The sequence below is a fragment of the Callorhinus ursinus genome, unplaced genomic scaffold (genome assembly GCF_003265705.2).
Source record: "Callorhinus ursinus isolate GAN/ISIS: 27379988/994484 unplaced genomic scaffold, GSC_fseal_2.0 scaffold74, whole genome shotgun sequence".
In the NCBI taxonomy this organism is placed as follows: domain Eukaryota; kingdom Metazoa; phylum Chordata; class Mammalia; order Carnivora; family Otariidae; genus Callorhinus; species Callorhinus ursinus.
The window spans coordinates 3,990,964-4,010,085 of NW_027397136.1; the positions used below are offsets into that span (position 1 = coordinate 3,990,964).

Consider the following 19,122-nt stretch of genomic DNA (forward strand, 5'->3'; position numbering starts at 1 on the left):
CAAATAAATAAAATCTTTAAAAAGAAAGAAAGTTATCAAGAATAACCAATATCTTTTACTGGCTACCTCAGTTAAAAAAAATAACCGAACTATTATAAATATAGTTGAAGTGACCCCTGCAGCTCTCCTCCCCAGACAAAATCCCTTCTTCAATCTGTGTTTCACCATTCCCATACTTGTCCCTTTATTCTTTATGCATATGTATATACATGTATCCTAAGCAACATATCATTTAGTTTTGCCTGACCCATTACATATGTCCTTCTGCAATTTGTCCTTTTTGTGCTCAGTATTTTATTAGTGAGATTCATCCATGAGATATGCATTGCTCTATCAATTCTCTTTAACTGCCGTATGTTATTCCTCTGTGAATACATCATGTTTAGGAAATTTAGGTTATTTTTCGCTAGATTTTGTTTTTGTTTTTATTTTTGTAAGTAGGCTCCATGCCCAACATGGGGCTTGAACTCACGACCCTGAGTTCAAGAGTCACATGCTCTACTGACTGAGCCAGCCAGGCGCCCCTTAGGTCATTTTTCATTTACAAACAATGGTACTAATAATATTTTTACACGTACTTCCTGGGCACACGTGTAAACATTTCTCTAGAGTGCATACCTGGGTGTGGAATGGCTGGGGCCTCAGATACACAGCTTCTCCCCCGTTAGCATAATGCCAACTTGCCCTCCAGAGTATTTATACCAATGTGCACTCCAGTTATCCGTATTCGGGGGTTCCTCGGCCTCCACTTCCTCACCAGCACTTGGAATCAAACCTTTTACAGCCCTGACTCATCTGTCATCAGATTTTTCTCTCCAGCCTTTTATCTTCACCATCATCAAAATGCATTGGGTCAAGCACCTGCCCACATGTGTTGGACACGTACAGGACGGGAGCCCCAATCAAATCTTACTCCCTAGGGGCACAGTCTAATCCAGATATCACCAAGGTGCACACACACATTCAGAGGGACAAGATTTCCAAAGGCCTCCTGCAGACCCAGCCTGTTTGAAGCATTTTCACAGCCATGACAGGTATATGAGGAAGAATTGCATTGTGATCCTGTTTATAGACGAGAGAAATAGCTAAGTGTTATGGGTCGCATTGTGCCCCCCCCACAAATTTGTACATTGAAGTCCCAACTCCCAGCACTTCAGAATGTAACCTTATTAGGAGACAGGGTCTTTAGAGAGATAATCAAGTTAACATGAGGTCACTAGGGTTGACCCTAATCCAACATGACTGTGTCCTTGCTAAAAGGGGAAATTTGGACACAAATTCCCGCACACAGGAAGAATGCCCCATAAACGTGAAGGCTGAGAGTGGCTGATGCATCTATAAGCCAAAGGGTGCCAAAGGTTGCCAGTATCCACCAGAAGCTGGGAGAAGGAGGGCCTGGGCCAGATCCTTTCTCAGCACCCTCAAAAAGAATCAACCTTGCTGGCACCTTGATCTTGGACTTCCAGCCTCCAGAACTGTGAGACAATACATTTCTGTGGTTTAAGCCATCCGGTTAGTGGTACTTGCTATGGCGGTCCCAGGAAGCTAATACACTGAGACTTAGAAATCTCACCTAACATTCAGTTACTGTATGGCAGAGCCAGGAATCAGACCCTTGTGTTCTGTCTCCCAAGTCCTGCGCAATGTCCACCATGCAAAAAGAGAAGACTGATGAAGACGATAAGCACGGAATGAACACCAAACTGTAGTGTGATTCCATTGATCAAGTTCTGGCCCACCTGCACCCTGGTTTCATTTACACTCAGTTTCAGTGGAATATTCCAGCTCCCTCCCATGCCTTGACATCCATTACTGCCACACATTTGCCTAGGATAGAGCTCAAAGAGGATCCACTGACACATTGTGCTGGTTCCTGTGGTTGCTTCACTAGGGCCAACTATATGCATTGATAGATCAGTGAGTGGCCTACATACACAATGCTGGATGGGCCCAATGCTGAAATGTGTCTCCTCCCACTTTGGTTTTGGCAATTCACTCCTTAGGTTTGAAAATTCTTCAACATCTTCAGGAGGTCTTGATTAATTCATTTTTTTTTTAGGAAGAATAATGCTATTAATGAAGAACAATGAGATGATTCCAGCGCATTTAGCAAAGTTGCCTCAGGCCAGGCTGACAGCATGGATGGGATGTCTCCAAACTCTTAGGGGCACTTCGGTCTGCAGACTGAACTCCAGGGAAGAGTGAACACACCTTTGGTATAGAATGGAGACTTTGGAGTTGGCAGTTTCGATGGGGTGAGGTTCAGGATAGCATCACCTCTCTTACAGTTGCTCTGACAAGGCCTTTGTTGCCTGGTGCTGGGAAGCACTGGTGCTCAGGAAATGCCATTTTCTGGAATGTAGCTGTGCAAAAAAGTCAAGTTGGTCCCTGTGTTCTGTGACCCAAACTAATGCTCTCTAATGCTTCACTATCTATCTCACCATCTGGGACTGGGACTCAGCAATAAGGAAACTCTCTTTCGCGTTTTTGTGATCCTCACTTACTTCCTTTGTAAATTTGTCCCCCCCCCCCCCCCCCCGCCAAATTGCAGAGAGAATGGGAATGTTCTGGCAATGCAAAACTCTGGGTTCTTCTTTCTCAGTAGCTAAAGCACTCCCTTTGATAAGATGATGAACCCAATGCTATCTACTCATCCAATGCAATCCATATCAAAATACCAGTAGTATTTTTCACAGAACTAGAATGAACAATCCTAAAATTTGTATGGAACCACAGAAGGCACTGAATAGCCAAAGCAAGCCTGAAAAAGAAAAGCAAAGCTGAAGGCATCACAATTCTAGATTTCAAGTTATATACAAAGCTGCAGTAACCAAAACAGTATGGTCCTGGCACAAAAACAGACAATAAATCAATGGAACAGAATAAAGAGAACCCAGAAATAAACCCACACTTATATGGTCAGTTAATCTACGACAACGGAAGCAAGAACAATGGGGAAAAGACAGTCTCTTCAACCAATTGTGTTGGGAAAACTGGACAGCAACATGCAAAAGAATGAAACTGGACCACTATCTTACACCACACACAAACATAAACTCAAAATGGATTAAAGACATAAATGTAAGACTTGAAACCATAAAAATCCTAGAAGAAAACATAGGCAGTAAACTCATGGACATCAACCTTAGCAACACTTTTGTGGCTCTGACTCCAAAGGCAATGGCAACAAAAGCAAGAATAAACAATTGTGGGGCGCCTGGGTGGCTCAGTTGTTAAGCGTCTGCCTTTGGCTCAGGTCATGATCCGGGGGTCCTGGGATCCAGCCCCACATGGGGCTCCCTGCTCCACGGGAAGCCTGTTCTCCCTCTCCCATCCCCCCTGCTTGTGTTACCTCTCTCTCTGTCAAATAAAGAAATAAAATCTTAAAAAAAAATAAAAAATAAACAATTGTGACTACACCAAAATAAAAAGCTTCTGCACAGAGAAGGAAACCATTAATAAAACAAAAAGGCAGCCTACTGAATGGGAGAAGATATTTTCAAGCGAGGTATCTGGCAAGGGGCTAATAATATTCAGAATATATAAAGAACTCATACAACTCAATAACAAAAACCTCCCAAATAATCCTATTTGGGCAGAGAACCTGAATAGACATTTTTCCAAAGAAGACATACAAGGCATACATGATCAAAAGACACATGAAAAGATGCTCAACATCACTCATCATCAGGGAAATACAAATCAAAATCACAGTATCACCTCAGACCAGTCAGAATAGTGTGCTGGCGAGGATGTGGAGAAAGGAGATCCCTCTTGCCCTGTTGATGGGAATGCAAACTGGTGCAGCCACTCTGGAAAACAGTATGCAGTTTCCTCAAAAAACTAAAAATAGAGCTATCATATGATCCAGTAATTCTACTTTTAGGTATTCACCCAAAGAAAATAAAAACACTAATTCAAAAAGATACATGCACCTCTATGTTTATTGCAGTGTTATTTATAATAGTCAAGATATGGAAGCAACCTAAATGTCCATCAATAGATATATGGATAAAGAAGATGTGGTATAAAATCGCACTACTGGGTACTTACCCGCCGAAAGTGAAAACACTAATTCAAAAAGATATATACACCTTTATGTATATTGCAGCACTATTTACAATAGCCAAATAATGGAAATGACCCAAGTGCCCATCCATAAATGAATAAAGAAGATGTAATGTGTAAATCCATAAATGAATAAAGAAGATGTAATGTACACACACACACACACACACACACACAGTGGAATACTACTCAGCCATAAAAAGGATGAGATCTTGCCATTTGCAGCAACATAGATGGACCTAGCGGGTTTTATGCTAAGTTAAATAAATCAGACAGAGAAAGGCAAATGTCACATGATTTCACTTATATGTGGAATCTAAAAAAATAAAACAAGTGAATAAACAAACAAAAAACAGAAACAGATCCATAAGGACAGAGAACAAACTGATGGTTGTGGGAGGGGAGAGGGTGGGGGGTTTTGGCAAAACAGGTAGAGGGGATTAAGAGGTACAAACTTCTAGCTATAAAATAAATAAGTCATGAGGGTGAAAATTATAGCCTAGGGAATATAATCATTAATATTGTAATAACTTCGTAGGGTGACTAATGGTGACTACATTTAATCATGATTGAGCACTGCATAATGTATATAATCGTCAAATCACTATATAGTACACCTGGAACTAATATTATATGTCAACTGTACTTTGACTTTAAAAAATCTAGGCTTGTCTCACTAAAAAAAAAATAGAGAGAGAGAAATGGAAAAATGCCAGGGAATGTTCTGAGGCCAGTTTGTATACTCAGCGGGTGGTCTGTATCTTTGCCAACAACTTACCTCACTTCCCTCTCCTGGTCATTTTTTTTTTAAGTTTATTTATTTTTAGTAATCTCTGTACCCAATGTGGGGCCCAAAACCCTGATCAAGAGTTGCATGCTCTTCTAATAAGCCAGCCAGGCACCCCATCCCCTGGTCATTTTTTAACCTGAAGGTTATAGAACTCAACAAACCAATTCATTAGCAAGGAATAACTACACTGAATTCCAAAGATGAGACACAGGAGGAGAAAACTTCCAGGAGCACTATTGAGGAAGATTAAACCAGTCTTCTATTATCAGGAGTAGAAGTGGAGATTTTCCTCTCATTTTTTCCATCTTGTGGTTCACATAGATGGTGAAGTGAATGGATCCAAATTCAGAAATTTTGCGAGAAAAAAAATGGAAGCATGAGATTTGGCTCCCTCACTGCATTGATTCTCCTCTGAATTACAGCAAATTTTCCTTTCATTCAGTCAAAAAGGATTTATTGAGCGCCTACTCTATGTCAGACGCTGAGGTAGGCTCTGGGCGTACAATGGTGAACCAGATGAAAGGCCCGCCCTCACGAAGTTCACATTGTAAGGAGGAAGGCAGATGGTGAACAACTACATTTAGAACAACAGGTAGTGATGAGAGAGCCATGGGGGTCAGGCGATGGGTAGATGACACCAGGCATAGATGAGAACAAGGTGAGGGAGAGGTCTGTGCACATAGCTGGAGGAAGGGGGTCGCACACGGAGAACTGGGAATAATGCAGGTGAGAAAGGCTATAGGCTGGGACGGTGCTTGTCCCCACGCACACCCGGACAGGGTAGAGCTGCACCTCTGCATCCCTTCTGTCTGGTCTGGCTCCTCAGTGACCAGTCACTCACACCAGGAAGATGAGCAGGGGTAGAGAGCATTGTCTCCTGCTATTGAGAGAATCGAGTTACCTTGTCTACTCCAGGATGGAACCCTCTTCCTGGCTTTCCTTGGCACAGTGCTCTTTCCCCCGGGGTTAACAAGCCACCAAACCCTGAGTCCGACAGACCTGAGAGGGTTGGGATTCCCTCTACTGAAAGAGTACACAGAATGCTGCTGTGTGGGTTCCAGAACAGCAGTATTTCTAGCGATGTATTTCTAGCGATGAGGAAGGCGGAGAGAGGCATCGAACATAAGGTTCTCTTGGTCTTCACGCTCACAGGCTCCGGGTCTTCTGGAGAACTTTCTGCCTTTAGATAAAACCAGACCACACCTTATACTTGCCAGTGGGTATCAGACAATCATTAGCAAGTCTAGATTTGTGTTGGCCAAGACAGCAGTCACCAGCTACAGATGGTTATCGAGTACTTGAGGTGCGGCTGGTCTAAAGAGAGCTTTGTTGTACATGTAAACTATACACCAGATTTTGAAAACAATACAAGAAACAATGTGAAATACTTCAATTATTTTTACATAGTTTACATTATTTTATATGGATAATATTTTGGATCTATTGTATTAAACAAAATATGTTATAAAAATGAACTTCGGGATGCCTAGGTGGCTCAGTTGGTTAAGCATCTGCCTTCAGCTCAAGTCATGATCTCCAGGTCCTGGGAATCAAGTCCCACATCGGGCTCCTTGCTCAGTGGGGAGCCCGCTTCTCCCTCTGCCTGTCACTCCCCCTGCTTGTGCTGTCTCTCTTTCTGACAAGTAAATAAAATCTTTAAAAGAACTTCACCGTTTTTACTTTTTTATTTATTTAAAAATTTATTTATTTATTTGGGGGGGGGCATGGGAGTGCAGGGTGGCAGGGAGAGGCAGAGGGAGGGAGAAAGAGTTTCAAGCAGACCCTGAGCAGAGCTTGGAGCCCTGAGCAGGGCTCAATCACATGATCCCAAGATCACAACCTGAGCCAAAACCAAGAGTCAGAAGCTCAACCAACTGAGTCACCCAGGCGCCCCAACGTTTTACTTTTTTTAATATGGCAACTAACAAATTTAAAGTCACATATACAGGTCTATTATATTTCTACTGGATGGCACTGGTCTAAATAGATTCACAGCTCATTTCCTTGAACCTGATATAATCTGTGTGAGCAACTCTCTGCTCTTTCAGGAAGTTCTTCTTTATATCTAATCTAAATCCCTGTAGCTATTATTCAAAATCCCTGCCTTCTTGTCCAAGCCTCAATGTTGATGGAGATGAACTGGTTCCCACCTTCCTTGGGATAAGCTTTCATGCCTCTAAATATCTTTATACCTCTTCTTTTTAGCCTTTTCTCTTCAAGGCTTGAGTAGTGCTGATTCTTAACTCTGACAGTAGGGATGGGGAGGAGAGCTCATTTGGCCGGGTGAAATCACCCAGACATTGCTCTGCCACATAAGGAAATTCCCAGAATATTCTTCATAGAATGGGTCATTCAGAGCTTAGACAAACAGCTCCCTTGAGCCCGTGGAAGGTTAAGGGCAGTCAGCTCTATTTCGGGCTTTCTCCTCTGGCCCTGTCAGATCTGCTGAGGACAGGAATGAAGCTGTTTTCCAGAATTCTCCTGTCCAGCAAGGGTCCCAGGAAGTCTGTGCCAATTTTGAAATTTATCACCCTACCTCCACCCCAAAGACTACCAGACTATGACAACGTTTTATATTTGGCACTTGGTTGATCTTCTCCTACTTTATGGATGGCAAAACCAAGGCACAGAAAATCCCAGTGTTCATCTCCATTGACAAAACCAGACCGAACATGGTATTTTGAACTCAGATAAAGCTTGGTCAAGTATTCCAACTCAGTTATTAACTAACTCTGAGTGAAGTGCTTAAGCTTTTGGAATCTACTTCCTCTCCTGTAAAATTGAAATGACATGTAATTTGTAGAATTTCTGTGAAGTTTAAATGAGAGGCAGGAAAGCAAATTGGTTAAGAGCGCTCTGTGCCTCAGTTTACTCCTCTCTAAAATGGAGATTATGATGGGACCTATCTCACAGTGTGAGGATTAAACGGGGTGATTCTTGGAAAGTTCTCAAAACACTGCCTAACACGTAATGAGTGCTGAGTAAATGTTTGCTGTTGTTGGGGAGCTGTACATGTCAATACACACATGTGTGCTTGCACACACACATGCACACTCTCAGATGCCTCTCCCCTTTGCTCCCAGAGTACAGCTGGATTGGTTATCTCTGACATTATTTCTCACACTATTTTTAATTACTTGTCCACCTTCCCACCAGACCCTAGGCTTTCTAAGGGTGGGTTTTTTTTTCCCCCCTGTCTTTTCTCTCTCTTCTTAGCCAAAATTAGTTGAACGAATGGGTCAGCAGGACTCCTGTGGACACAGGAGGAAATGTGCCATTATTAACCCATCTACTCAGGCGATGAGACACTAGAACAGCCCGTTGAGTTCCCCACCTGAACTTGGCAGCAGAATCCAACTAATGCCCTGGGCTCTCCCTCCAGACCCCCGTCTATTCATTCCCCTTTCTTTTGCACCCACAGGAAGTACTTGCCAATTCCTCTCATCTCCTGGGGTCTGTGCCAAAATCTGGATCCTGCAAATGCCCTCAGCGGATCTGACAAAGCTGCCCAGCGCCTCCACCCATGCTGGACCTTGTTGCTTCAGAGACTCCTGCTTTGCCTTTCCTCTGGCTTCAGCACGTCTCCTCTTCCCTCCTGGGTTTATCTGCTTTCTTTCCTGCTTCCATTTTCCTCCATTCTCCCCTCTCTCCTCGCTGAAGCTTTGGGCTGGCCCTTGGCACCTCTGGCCATGACCCCCATTTCCTAGTGATACTCGTGCCAAAGAATTCACTGGCTATTTGCTAGGAACCATGTATGATACCTAGTGTCAGTGTTGACTGAACATCCGGGGAGAATGGTGGTAGGCTAAGGGGAGCCACCCTGCAAAACCTTGACCTTCGGCTTGGAACAATGGCAAGATGCAACAACATGGAGGTGTTTGTAAGGTTTTGTCCTGGGACCTGCAGAGAGTGTGTCAGCTTGAGATTACCGTGAGATGGGCAACTATATGAATGACCGCCGAAACCACCAGTTATGATGATACATAGGAAGAAGCAACTATTTGTATAGTAAATAAGTAAAGGTCAGTGGACATCACACGTAGGAGAGGGCTTGGAGGCTGATAGAGAAACAAGAAGATGAAGGGCTTGGAGCAAGCGAGTCAGCGATGAGTAGACATAAAAAGGCCAGAGGATCCTGAGGAAGGTGGGAAGTGAGTCTGGGGGAGAAAGAATGTCTGATTTGTCACCTCAGGGAGCAGCAATGGGGCTTTTAGAGGCCTGGCAATTAGACGGGACGAGGCTGGCAGACAGCCAGATGAAGACTGAAGACTGAAGATCATGGTTGACAGTGTGGCTAGCTCTGCACCCCTCCCAGGGGTTCCCAGCCAGCTCCACAGCTTCCGACATGCACTGACCCCCCCCAACCATCCCCCCCCCCCAGTCAGGCTCATGAGACTAATACCTGCCTGAGGCAGAGGGAGGTTGCGGAAGGGGAGGTGTTGACCCAGAAATGGCTCTGAGGCCTCTGTGCTGGGATTAATTAGTGTCCATGAAGCCCGCGCCATTCAGCAGAGCACGGGGTGTTCTGGGATTGGTGTGCTGGGTATGTTGGGGGAGGAATGTTCACTCTGCTTCCCCTCGAAAGTTACGGTGAGGGAGTAGATCTTTAAGGCAGGCCGGGGAGAGCAATCCCCGGCTCCACCCCAACAAAGGCTTTCAAGAACTCCATACTTCTTAGTGTATGTGGGGCAGGGTGAGGGGGATGGTGTTCATGGCTGCTAGCAGGCTGAGCTGGGGATCGCCTTGGAAGAGTCCCCAGGCCCAAGAGGGGGTCTGGATACTATTGCTGTCCCTCAGATCTCCACAGCCCAGTGCAGCTCAGGAATTTCAGGAGTCTTGCTTCTGCATCTCAGGCTGGCCCGTGGACAAGAAGGCCTCTGATGATCCTGTAGTCCCCCTTGCCAGCAGGAAGGAGGTTGCTATCCAGAGAGCTGAGCAGAAAGGTGGTGGGTCGGGTGGAAATCCCGACGGGAGGCTAGCAGCCTCTGGACTGGTGTGGGTCTGCCAAGGCAGGAGTCTGTGTACGTGCCCCTTACCTTTCGGCCTTCCCGTAGCTTCCAGGCCAGCGGCGGAGGAGGCTTCCTCTGGAGAAACCCAGTGGCCTCCTCCCTCCCACTCTCTAACTCTCCATATTAACCCTCTAAGTTTCCCTGGGGCCTCTCACTGTGGAGGTTGATGATGACCTTTGGGAGGGGCATTATTACTCTCAGGCTTTCAGTTTCCTCATCTGCAAGGTGGGATTCCTAGGGTACAAATCAGTGGAATAAAGAAAATAATAGAAGGGAAGTACCTGCAAAGTGTCTGGCCCAGTGTAGACCCTCCATAAATGGAGCCATCAACCAGTCATCACTCATAGAATAAAAACAATGGGTGGGATGTTGTTCAGCCATAAAGAGGCGTTAAGTACCGACACATGCGAGGTGTGGATGAACAAAACCCAGGCATCGGTAGGCTAGTCGCTGAGGTAGAATAATAGAAGAGAAGTGGGATGACAACACAGGCCCTTAAGTCCCAGCCCCCGGCCCAGCGTCTCCCGTCTACTTCCGGGAGGGCGGGGATGCCTGGCTGTGTAGCCCCGAGCAAGCCGCTTCTCCATGGGCCTCGGTTTGCCATTTAAACCCTGCAGCTCCCCCAGCTTGTGCTCTCTCTCTGACAAACAAATAACATCTTTTTAAAAAATTAAAAAATAAGTAAATAAATAAACCCTAACGGGGTTCGACTTGTATCCTCACAGCCTGCCCAGTCCTGACCTGTTAGGACTCTAGGTAAAGGGACCTCCTGCTTTCCGCCATCGTCCTTAACCCAGAGTGGGAAGGAGGGGCACATTCCCAGAGCTGTCACTCCCCTGGAGTACTCAGGGGGCTCTCCTTCACCCCCGGGGCTCTGGTCCCCGCCCACCGCCCACACATCCTGGGAGGAGTGTTAGGGAGAAGGACTACTGAAGGGAACCACAGATGTGGAACCAGAAGGAAATCTGGAAACTCTCTATCACACCCTATTTACTGTAATTGTTTTTAATTGAGACTAAATCCGCATAACAAAACAAGTGCCATTTTTAAAGTATACAGTTCAGGGCATTTTGTTCATTCGTGACGTTCTGCCACCACTCCTATCTAGTTCAAAAATACTTTCCCCACCCTAAAAGAAAACCCTGTACCCACTGAGCAGTCAGTCCCCACTTGCCCCTCTCCCAGCGCCTGGCAACCACCAACTCACCTTCTGTCTCTACGGACTCGCCTTTTCTAGATATTTCATAGAAATAGAATCATATCATACGTGGCCTTTTGTGCCTGGCTTCTTTCACCCAGCGTCATTTAAAAAAAAAAAAAGGTTTTTTTTTTTTGGGAAAGGAAAAAGAGTGAGGAAGAGAGACAGAAGAGGAGGGGGGGGGGGGGGGGGGGGGGGGGTTCAGAGGCAGAGGGAGAAGCAGGCTCCCCACTGAGCCGAGAGCCTGACACGGGGCTCCATCCCAGGACCCTGAGATCATGACCTGAGCCGAAGGCAGATGCTTCACCGACTGAGCCACCCAGGCGCCCCTCAGCGTCATATTTTCAAGGTTCATCCACACCTCGCATGTGTCAGTACTTAACGCCTCTTTATGGCTGAACAACATCCCACCCATTGTTTTTATTCTATGAGTGATGACTGGTTGATGGCTCCATTTATGGAGGGTCTACACTGGGCCAGACACTTTGCAGGTACTTCCCTTCTATTATTTTCTTTATTCCACTGATTTGTACCCTAGGAATCCCACCTTGCAGATGAGGAAACTGAAAACCTGAGAGTAATAATGCCCCTCCCAAAGGTCATATAGCTGGTTAGTGGTCAAACCAGGGCTGGAACCCTGGTGGGGTTTCAATTCCCAGGTACCTAGGGGGCTTGAGAAAAGCGGGCAAGAGGGCAGCGGCCAGAAGGCCAGGAGAAGCCCCGCTGAGGAAGATCACCAACCTGGGGTAGGACAGGGGCGCGTGGAGGTGAGGCGGGCCCGCACCATACAAGTTCTCCCCTTCCAGCCACCTCCCTGCTGCCCCTGCTCCTGGGCCTCCCACACCAAATCTCTACCCTAGCTGGGGGCAGCACCTTTCTGACCAACAGGATTTGCCTGCCTCCACCTCAGGCCCCTTGTCTCTGGCCCCCCACAACAAAAGCTGGGGCGTCCGGGGTTACCTGTAGCACAGGCCCAAGACCCTAACATCATGCTCTGAGATGACCACCATTTTACCTTGAATCTCTACTTTGCTCTACTTCTGTCCCTCCGCAGAGACCTGGCCAGCCTTCCTCAGCCCTGACTTTTCCATTCGCTAGCACCAGTCTTGGTCTGACCTCGGCTCCCAAACCCTGTGGGGGAATGGCAACCCAGCAGAGTTGCTTCTGGTCTTTGTCCAGACATCACATGGTCTAGGGAGGTAGGGAATCGAAGTTATTTTGCCTCAGAAGCTTCCTGTACCCTGACCAATCCCAGTTTTGTTCCAAATGGGTTATGGGAGTCAAGGTAACTTCATAGCCATATTGCTTACAGTGCCTCGTCCCCCACCCCAACACACACACACACACACACACACACACACACACACACACACACCTTCTTCCTCCCCACTCCTCATTCTGTCCCTAAAAACTGGATCCCCCTCTGCTGTCCCTGCTCTACCCTCACTCAATCTTCCCACCTGCTATGAGAGAGTCCTCCAAGGAAGGCAGATAATAATTTAGTTTCAGTAGAGTCTCTAGGAGCCTGGGGGACAGAGGTGGCTTGCAGTTGGAGGGTTGGTGGTGAGGCTCTGTTGTGCAGAAGCCAGGCCTTCAGCCACCCCAGAGGCTTCTTGCTGAAGGTGTACTGGTTGAGAACACTGTAGCCCACCACAGTCCTCGCCCAGATGGAGGCTCTATCTTTAGATCTGTCCAGGTCTTCTCTTTGTCTTCCTTGCTAAGGTTTTACCAGGCGGTGCTTTGGAGCGATGACAGAGGGGCAAGGCCACCCGGTTCTCTATCAGGGTTTGGTAATTCCTCACAAGGTCCTGGCTCAGGGGTGCGCTGGGCAGCAAGGCCAGTTTTAGCACCCTCTCCTGGTAATGGGGCAGAGGGTTCGGGCAGAGCCGGCCCCTGGCAAAACCACCGGGAAGTGGGTTGGGCGTGAGTTGGAGGCCTCGGGGCTCAAACCTTCCACCAGCTGAGATGTGCCGGTACCTGTTGGAGGAAAGGGGTATGCAGAGAACAGAGAGGTCAAAGGAGAGGTGTGGCCATGGTGGGAGGAGTAAGAAAGGAAAGCATGATGCTTTTCTCATAGCTTAATAAAAGTTTATCTTGGGGCGCCTGGGTGGCTCAGTTGGTTAGGTTTCTGCTTTCATCTCGGGTCATGATCCCAAGGTCCTGGGATCGAGCCCCACATTGGGGTCCCTGCTCAGTGGGGAGCCTGCTTCTCCTTCTCCCTCTGCCTGCCACTGCCCCTGCTTGTGCTCTCTCTTGTCAAAGAAATAAATAAAATCTTTAAAAAAAAATAAATAAATAAGAGTTTATTTTCACAATGCTACAAAGGTAAGACCCCCAATTTATAATTCTTCATGTTCCTCTCAAAAGAAAAATTTTTTAAAGATTTTTTATTTGTTTGAGATTTATTTTATTTTATTTTATTTATAAAATTTATTTAATTTAATTAATTTATTAGCTTATTTATTATTTATTCCTACTCAGCGGGGAATCTGCTTCTCCCTCTCCCTCGGCCTCTCCCCCCAGCCCCCGCTTGTGCTCTCTCGCTCTCTCTCTCTCTCAAATAAATAAAATCTTTAAAAATGAAATAAAAAAATAAAAAAAAACCAGTTAAATAGTGGCAAATTTGCTGTGCTTCAACATGCTTTGCAGCTCATCCAGCAGATATCCCCGTTTGCTGTCTTTGGTTTACATGAGACATACGCAGGCCTGGCTGCATGTTAGAATCACTCCTAGGGAGCTTTTTTAAAAAATTCCTATGCTCAGGCTGCCCACTCCCCGGACCAACTAAATCAGAATCTCATGAACGGGGCTCAGACCTCACCATTTTTTAAAGAGGCCCAGGTGATTGTAATGTGCTACCAGAGTTGAGAACGGCTGGGTTTATGTATAAATATTCTATTTCCCAGCAATATCGTGGGCATCTTGAAGCTTAGACCTGTCTGGACCTCTCCTTTGACCTCTCTGTTCTCTGCATACCCCTTTCCTCCAACAGGTACCGGCACATCTCAGCTGGTGGAAGGTTTGAGCCCCGAGGCCTCCAACTCACGCCCAACCCACTTCCCGGTGGTTTTGCCAGGGGCCGGCTCTGCCCGAACCCTCTCACGCTCAAAATGTGCCCTCTCGCTGATCTAGAGACTTTTTTTTTTTTAAAAGATTTATTTATTTGAGAGAGAGAGAGAGTGAACAAGCATGAGCAGGGGGAGGGGCAGAGGGAGAGGGAGAGAGAGAATCCACAAGCATGTGAGTGCAGAGCCTGACAGGCGGCTGGACAAGAGGCTCGGCCCCAGGACCCTGAGAACACGATCTGAGCTGAAACCGAGAGTTGGCCGCTTAACTGACTGAGCCACCCAGGCGCCTCCGATCTAGTGACATTTTTATTTATTTGACAGAGGGAGACACACGGCGAGAGAGGGAACACAAGCAGGGGTAGAGGGAGAGGGAGAAGCAGGCCTCCTGCCGAGCAGGGAGCCCGATGCGGGGCTCGATCCCAGGATCCCGGGATCACGACCCGAGCCGAAGGCAGACGCTTAACGGCTGAGCCACCCAGGCGCCTCCAATCTAGTGACATTTTTAAAGGTACTTTAACCCCTTACAGAACTGCTCCGAAGGAACAACAGGACAAGATGGGCCCTTCCTCTCACCATTCTGTCTTGTTCCCTCCTGGTGAACTTGTACACATTCTTCAAGGTTCAGCTCATGTACCACGTCCTCTGTGAACCGCAAAACCTTGTCTGGGACGCCTTCATTCCTGGCTCCAGTGACTGGGCCTCCAGCAACAAACAGAGGGAAACAAGGATCCTCCTCTCATGGGGATGCCGTACTAATGACACGATTTACTGAGCCCCCTCTCTATGCCAGACACCACGCCTTCTCATCTTCTAACAACCCTGCAAGGTACCAGGTACATCTCCAATACATACTTGGGTAAAGCGAGGCTCAGAGAAAGTCAAGATGGTACAGCAAGTTTGCTATCGAGCTGGGTAGATTGCTACCTAGATCTGGGTGGCTCCTGAGCCCATGGAGCTCCTGCCCTCACACACATTCTCTGTACCCCCAGCACTGCGCTGAGCTCTTTTTGTGGATAATTGTGGTTTTCTTATGCTGTCTTTTTTTTTTTTAAGATTTTATTTATTTGAGAGAGAGAGAATGGGAGATAGAGAGCACGAGAAGGAAGAGGGTCAGAGGGAGAAGCAGACTCCCCGCTGAGCAGGGAGCCCGATGTGGGACTCGATCCCGGGACTCCAGGATCATGACCTGAGCCGAAGGCAGTCGCTTAACCAACTGAGCCACCCAGGCGCCCTTCTTATGCTGTCTTTATAGAACATTATATCACATCAGAAGTAGCGGTGAACATGTCTGATTCCCCAGTCAGGCAAGAGGGAAAGTGGTTAGGCATGCAGTTCCGGAACTGATCCGTCTGGGTTCGAATCCCAGCTCTGCCCCTTTACTGGCCATATGAACTTGGGCGAGTTAAGTGACTTCCCTGTTTCAGATGCCCCATCTATCTGTAAAATGGGGTTGCTCGTAAGAGTTTCTAATCGGAGTAGTGGGAGGTGATAAATAATATATTTATCTCAAGTGATTACAACTTCTGGCACTATCATTTCACGGAAGTTAATTTTTATCGTTATTTTGGGTGGGGGCGCGATCTAAGTCTTATCACCTTTGTATGCCTAGTGTTAGCACATACTAGCAATCAACAATCCGTCCTGCAAGGGCTGCAGACAGAAGCCAATGTCCTGAATAATCTCTCAAAATCACCAACTGTTGGCATTTTTTGAAAAGATTAAAAATCTCTGCGGCCTCCCCTCCAGCCCCTCACTGCTTCTGTTAATGCCCTCGGGGTTGGAATTTTAGATATTCTATCCCTATTCCCCCTTTCCTGTCTTATCCCCTTGGAAACGGGACTCAGTACGGGGAACAACCGGGCTGTGCGTTCCCACGGTGGACAGTGAGGGAAAGCTGCAGGGCGCTCCATTAACCCCTTTCACCTTCCTGTCTCTGCTCAGACTTGTCAACCCTCCATCCCCTTCTTTCCACCTTTCTGAGGGCCTCCTGCCCTTCCAGCCCTCACCCGGTTTCCGCACAAAGTCTTCCTAGGGGGACGCTCCAGCCCACAGCGACCCCCTCCCTCCTCTGCATTTCTGTAGTAACATCTGTTTTTTGTATAGTGCTTTCATATCTCCGGTAACCTATTTTATCGTCTCCCATTGAGGGAGAAGTGGTGTTTACCGTCTGCATTTTATCAGTGATGGAATTGGGTCTGGAAGAACTAAACAGTCTGCCAAGTCTGGACTTTAATCCAAACCTCTGACTATAGCTCTCAGCTCTTTCCATTAGTAACTGATATTCTTACAACACTCACTGTCTGTGTCACACTTTGGACACATAGGGTGCATGGGCTTGTGTTGTTAGCTGCCCCTCCAAGCCTGTAGGGAGGTATCGGCCTTTCCTAAGCTCCCTGGAGGAAGGGAATGGATGACTTTTGTCTGTACCCCCAGGGCCTAGCAGGTGTTGAGCGCCTAGGTGTACCCCGTGCATTCTAGTGATACGGTTAGGCGATCTCCCCTGGCTGGGCTTCCCTTGCCTCCACACCTTCCTTCCAGCCACATTCAGCTAGAGTACCAAGGGAGCCATCAGAAACAGGGACGAGAGAGAGGGAGCGTCACCTGAACATGAGTAGGCTGTGTGAGCCCCCCCACCCCGAGCCCCCGAGGAAGGAGCTCCTCTTCTTGAAGTTCTCTGGGCACAGGATGTTGCCCTTGGTGTCGAGTGGAGGTGCCCTCACTTCGCTCCTCAGTTTGAGTTTCTCCAGCTCTCTCACTTCCTGTGTCGTCCTGACAATCACCTGGTTCTTCCTGTTCTCGTCCACGAAGATAGGAGTACAGCCGATGAAGCTCAGGAAACTGTTCCGACCCACCCAGGAGGGAGGGGGGATGGGGGGCTCTGCTGGGGGGCAGCCATGGGCCCTGGGGTCCGTCAGCCAGCGCCACACGTGGCTATCGTAGGGCCTGTCGGGCCTGGTGGGAAAGGTGGCAGGCAAACGGCCCACATCAAGCCACGTGTGAAAGCCCCAGGTGTGCTGTGCGGCATCCTTCGAAGGGTAGATTAGTCGGCGACGCACCTCAGACTTGACCCCCGTGCAGGGCGGCGGCTTCAGGGCCAGCCGGTGGTGGGCCTGCCGGGTGAAGCCGGGCCACTCCCAGGACTCACTGGGGAGGAGGAACTCACGTTGAGCCCACGTTTGGTGGGTCAGGAGGGGCTCGCTGGCGTGGGCCATCTAGGGAGAGACAAAAGGGAGCCTGGGGGACCACTCTGCCTCTCTCTCCCAGGAGCGGCCGCAGAGACAACAAGAGGCCGGCCTCCTCAGACCCCAGATTCTCATCAGGACCCTGGCGGCCTGGCCGAAAACCATGTCTCCATTCCTGCCCTGCTGTCAGAAGTTCTGTCTGTTCTGTAGGGGTCCCCTGGGTTTCTCACCTTCTGCTCTCTCTCCCACCCCCTCTCCTCAGCTGTCTCCCTGCCCTTCACTCTTTACGTTACCGGTCCTCTCCACTCTGGCTGCCACCCCCACCCCCTGCCTGGAACTGGTGCTCCTAACACGGGACGTCAGGCCTGAAGAAACTGTGAGGGGGAAATGCCCCTTACTAAGCAACACGGAGAAGGAAAATCTTTCTCCAGAGAATGCAGCCCAGGGTTTCTTCTCTCCCGGACTCGTCCTGTTACTCGTTTCTCTGTCATCCGTGCAATTTCCCTCACTTCTCATCCAAACACAGGCAAGTATGGAAAACACCTAGAAAGCTGGTTCCTTCCCTTTCCTGTGTCCCACCTCCTGTGAAATCCACAGTAGCCACTATGTATTGACACTGTGCTAAACACATCCACAACTCAATTAAGCCTCATAGTCCTATGAGCAAAGTGTTGTTAATTGTCCCATCTCAAGGATACCAAAGGCAAGACAAAATGAGGGTGACTAAGTCACCCAAGGTTGCCAGGTCAGTGAGGGGCAGAGCTGGGACTCGAGCCATCTCCTGTGCTACCCAAAATGCCTCCTCCTCCTTTCCACCCTAGAACTTGGATTCCAAAAACTCACCTGTCTCTTGGGCCCACTCCGCTGTCATTTCTCCGTGACCGCCCCAGTAGGTGGGGCTGGGAGATGTAATAACCAGGCATCTCCTTTTCTGTTCTGAGCTCTGTGTTCACAATACCATAGGATTAAGAGAGGAAGACGGTAGAAGAGCTCTGGGCCAGACCTACTGACCAGAAGAAAGCATGGCCCACCCCAGGGGGACAGCCCTTAGCCCAGCAGAGTGCAGACAGATAGGCTGTGGAGATGGGGCCCCACCTCCTACCTGCAAGAAAGGTTTTTGGACATGGGGTGGATCATTCCGCCCTCTGGGTTGTCTTTGTGGGCTACTGGCCATTCCCCCTGTGGGCCTGATTGCCAGGAGGGGCCGCTTTGTAGGGAAGACTTTCCTGGCAGCATTGTTTGCTGTTGGGGTTGCTATGGTGATGCTTCCTGGATGGTGACGCAGGAGGCAGCCCTTACCTCCCCCTGGGAGGGCTCATCAGTCCCTTGGGCCCTTGGCTGCCTTCCAGGTGAGAGAGGTAGGGGATAGGGCTCATATGTTTTTAGCAAAAGATGGTAACCAGAGGGGCTTCCGGGGATGGACTTGCCTAGGAGGGGCAGGAAGAGAAAAGGCCTCGCTTCCAGGTCCTGGGTTGGGGTAGAGGTGGTCCTGAGGTACCTATAGCTGGGCCCATCCTTCCCTACTGCTCCAGGAGGTGAGGGCCCTGCCCCTCTGTAGGCCTTTCCCTTACAGGGAGCGCTAAAGGGCCAAGTCAACCCTCAGGTTCAGAGGTGCTGAAGAGGCTGGCCATGGAGGACCAGCCTGGGAGATCTGCCAGTTTCTGTGCTAGAAAGGATGTGTGTGCCTGTGCAGGATATGGGAGGCAGTCCAGGCCAAAGCCCTCAGCACTCTCATGTGCTTCTTCGCGCTGGCTTCAGGCCTTACCTCTTCCCGGTCACCACCATCTCCATCGTCTCCCATGGTCTT

The 19,122-nt window shown here is 48.3% G+C and overlaps 1 protein-coding gene across 2 annotated transcripts; it reads right to left on the bottom strand.

The window, feature by feature from the left end:
• Positions 1-12,550: 12,550 nt before the first annotated feature.
• LOC112808707 (testis-expressed protein 52) lies at positions 12,551-18,631 on the bottom strand. Of its 2 annotated transcripts, XM_073886928.1 has the most exons (3): positions 18,418-18,631; positions 16,768-17,345; positions 12,551-13,042 (listed from the first exon to the last, which is right to left on the bottom strand). In XM_073886928.1, the coding sequence occupies exons 1-3, from the start codon at positions 18,487-18,489 to the stop codon at positions 12,748-12,750; spliced, it is 945 nt and encodes a 314-aa protein (XP_073743029.1). In that variant the 5' UTR covers positions 18,490-18,631; the 3' UTR covers positions 12,551-12,747. The 2 variants fall into 2 exon arrangements, 1 of the variants encoding a protein (XP_073743029.1); XR_012376471.1 differs by lacking the exon at positions 12,551-13,042 and having other exon boundaries at positions 17,229-17,345; positions 18,159-18,631.
• Positions 18,632-19,122: the final 491 nt, after the last annotated feature.